General features: G+C 39.8%; 1 protein-coding gene across 1 annotated transcript; it reads left to right on the top strand.

Moving 5' to 3' along the window:
- Positions 1 to 1,085: 1,085 nt before the first annotated feature.
- B3GNT2 (UDP-GlcNAc:betaGal beta-1,3-N-acetylglucosaminyltransferase 2) lies at positions 1,086 to 2,279 on the top strand (the record flags this gene model as incomplete). Its single annotated transcript, XM_079549932.1, has 1 exon — positions 1,086 to 2,279. One exon carries the CDS (start codon positions 1,086 to 1,088, stop codon positions 2,277 to 2,279), a length of 1,194 nt encoding a protein of 397 aa, XP_079406058.1.
- Positions 2,280 to 3,717: the final 1,438 nt, after the last annotated feature.

Raw genomic sequence — 3,717 nt, 5'->3', positions numbered from 1 at the left:
TTTGTCAGCCTCTCTCCCACAGAACAGCCAAGTGCAAAGGGTGGAAACAAACTATACTTGAAAACTCAGCTTTGCTAATTTTGTAGTTGGAGGGTCAAAGAATACAAGTATAAAAACTTGAAACTCAATTTTAAAAGAACTGACTGCATTGTATAGCAATTCATGATGTGCTTTTAAAGCTTACCTTGCTAGCAAAAACAACAAAAAAAAAAACAAAAACAACAACAACTCTACCTCTCTCTGCTGAGTGGAGGGCTCGGGTTCTGGAGATTGGAGCTTGATGATCCTTGGGGTCCCTTCCAACCCAAGCTATTCCATGATTTTAATTACTGAACAGTCAGATGTTTCAAGGAGACTTAAATGAGAGTTGTAATTTGCTTGCTAACCTCGACACTTTGTAAAATGCTATATAAAATTCTAAAGTGGGAAGTAGAAACTTCATGTTCTTACATCTTGTCTGCTGATGGAACCCCAAATGTGACTAGCTGCAGGTATGCATGTATTAGAGGTAGGTAAGTTTCTACTTTTTTGAGTGTAGGTAAGCTTTGTCGTTAGGTTCTATCTTACACGTTCTAGGCAGAATCACGGCAGTCGGAAGGGGCCTTTGTGGATCATAGAGTCCAACCCCCTGCTGAAGCAGGCTCCCTACAGTAGGTTGCACTGGGCAGTGTCTAGGAGGGTTTTGAGTGAGCTCCTCTGGAGACGTTCCACAGCCTCTCTGTTCCAGCGCTGTGTCCCGCTCACAGCCAAGAAGTTTTTCCTCGTGTTTGTAATGGAACATCCTGTGTTCCAGTCTGTGCCCACTGCCCCTTATCCCATCTCTGGGCACCGCCAGAAAGATCCTGGCCCCATCTGTCTGACTCTCACCCATTAGGTATCTATAAGCATTGGTAAGATCTCTTCTCAGGCTTTGTCAAGCTGGGCATTCCCAGCTCTCAGCTTTCCCTCATAAAGATGCTGCAGGTCCCTAATCATCTTTGTGGGCCCCTACTTAATTTGAAAGTAGTTTGCATTTTTATGAAAGCAGGAATTTGATAGGAAGAACGCTAACAATCTGTCATTTCTTCCCTTTTCAGATATGAGAAATGAGTGTTGGACGCAGAAGATTAAAGCTGCTGGGAATTCTGATGATGGTAAACTTTTTTATCTATGTGATTGTGGAAGTCTCAAAAAGTGGCAGCCAAGAGAAGAATGCAGAAGACCGTGTTATTATACCACAGGACAAATTCTGGAGAAAATTTACTCCTCACAAAGCCTATTGGAACAGGCAGCAACAGAAGCTTGAACTGCTGTACAACCCAATTCTGAGTCTGCTTTCCAATATGACTGTGGAAGAGAACTTAATTTTGAACTCAAGTGTTCTCAATTCCTGCGACCCCGACCCGTGGGTCGCTTCGGAGATCAGCGACTTTGCGAGTTTGCCAGAAAGGTTCAAAGACTTTCTCCTCTATTTGAGGTGTAGAAATTACTCATTAATAATGGATCAGCCAAACAAGTGCAAACATAAACCTTTTCTGCTGCTGGCTATTAAGTCACTTATACCACATTTTGATAGAAGGCAAGCAATTAGGGAATCCTGGGGCAAGGAAATAAAATCGGGAGATATAACGGTCAAAAGAGTCTTCTTACTTGGTCAGACCCCACCGGAGGATCATTTTCCCAACCTTACAGACATGGTAAAATTTGAGAGCGAAACTCACAAAGACATTCTCCTCTGGAACTACAGAGACACTTTTTTCAATTTAACTCTGAAAGAGGTACTGTTTCTGAAGTGGGTGAGCAGCAGTTGTGCGGATGTCCAGTTTATTTTTAAGGGCGATGACGATGTATTTGTGAATACCCATCAGATCCTGGATTACTTGAAGAGTTTATCAAAGGACAAAGCCAAAGACTTGTTTGTAGGTGATGTGATCAAAGATGCTGGACCTCACAGAGAAAAAAAATTGAAGTACTACATCCCAGAAAGTGTTTATGAAGGTTCGTATCCTCCGTATGCAGGAGGTGGTGGGTTTCTGTACTCTGGTGACCTGGCATTGAGACTGAATAATGCATCTGACCAGGTACTCCTGTATCCTATTGATGATGTTTATACTGGAATGTGCCTTCAGAAGCTTGGGCTTGCTCCAGAAAAACACAAAGGTTTCAAAACATTTGATATTGAAGAGAAATACAGAAATAACATATGTTCCTACACAAATTTAATGTTAGTGCATAGTAGAAATCCTCAAGAAATGATTAAGATTTGGACGAGCTTGCAAGATCCACACTTAAATTGCTAGAGCAATGTGCATAAATACTTTATGTCCAAATAGCTTTCCAAGTTTGAATCTGACTTTCTTGGTGAGCCATTGGAGCTCTGTTTAATTGTTCTATTCAAATTTTCTCAAGAAACTTTCTTCACATACATCTGAAAAGTGGCAGTAGTCATACTGAGAGGATGGCACAAAGACATGGTCCTGTTTTTCCACTGTCCTGGTGGTCATTATGTTTCAGTAGCAGTCTAAACATTAAAGAGGACTGGAAGTAACTAGCTGTCAGCTACTGATGCCTGCTGCAGAGCATCTTTCATGAATTGCGATGGTAACAGGTGCGTTCTTTTTCCTTGAGTCGTGTTTGTGTGTGGAGACCACTGTACATTTGAAACTCACAAATTGGAGGAGTGCTGTTTTACTCTATAAAACATTTTTATGGAACTTCAATTATTGATATATATTTTTTTTAATTTGTAGTTTCCAGTCTTTATGCACCCTGGACAAGTATCTTCTCCTTTACATGCAGTCTTTTGTGCAAAGTATGCCTGTGTCTGAAGGATTTACCCTTTTATTAGATGTGTTGTTTGTTTTGTTTTGTTTTTTAATAAAAAAAGACATAATATGGTTTCAAACACCCCATGAAAGATGTGAATATGTAAGGGAAAGAAGGAACAAGTTCTGTTTGTGGCTGGTACAGCTCTGCTGTTGCCTACCTGAGCTTACACACACGGTAATGCTGACATTGTTACTCACAGTATCTCTGTGAAAGCTACTCTGGTCCATCCTTGTTCTCTGCTTTGGCACTAAAAGCGATCAGGTAGCGGATTAACAGTAACCAAAATTGCACATTGCTTCTAAGAGCATGGTTTGGATCTCCTGTAAAGCGGTAGCAAGTGTAGGATTGTGCAGTTCCTAACAGGTTTGAATTTTGAAATAAAATTTGAAGTTGCATGATGTCTCATGTAGAGTTAAACATGTTCTCAAATCTCAGATTTTCTTCTGTATTTCCACATCTTGCTTATGAGAGCTATTCTAAGTAGTATTGCTTCCTTTGTATATGTAGAAGTGCCTGTCTATTTATTGTTCAGATGGAAGACCAAAACATTTTCTTAAATATATTTTGTGTAACATTTTATTTGTATAGTGTTGTCACTCAGATATTTAAATAGAGCATGATATTTTAAACCTGTGAGATGTGTAATGTTAAATAAAGCTAATTGTTATTTTTGAATTTGAGAAATAAAATGTGATTTAAATATTTCTTGCAGTGCTTCATCTCAGATGCAGTATTGACTGAATTGTGCTCTACTGCAGAGCGTTCAGCAACACATTTCAAGAGCAACAAGAGTTTATCCAGTGGCTTTGACACTTAGGTAGTAGATTGTCAAGAAGATGCCGCTGCAGTTGTCCTGGAATTTGTTAGGTGCTGCAACAGATGAGCAACGAGTGATAGAGAAATCCTGAG

This window comes from Tetrao urogallus (assembly GCF_951394365.1).
Source record: "Tetrao urogallus genome assembly, chromosome: 2".
Taxonomy (NCBI): domain Eukaryota; kingdom Metazoa; phylum Chordata; class Aves; order Galliformes; family Phasianidae; genus Tetrao; species Tetrao urogallus.
The sequence above is the reverse complement of the archived record's forward strand: the minus strand, read 5'-3'. Positions and strand labels throughout refer to the sequence as shown.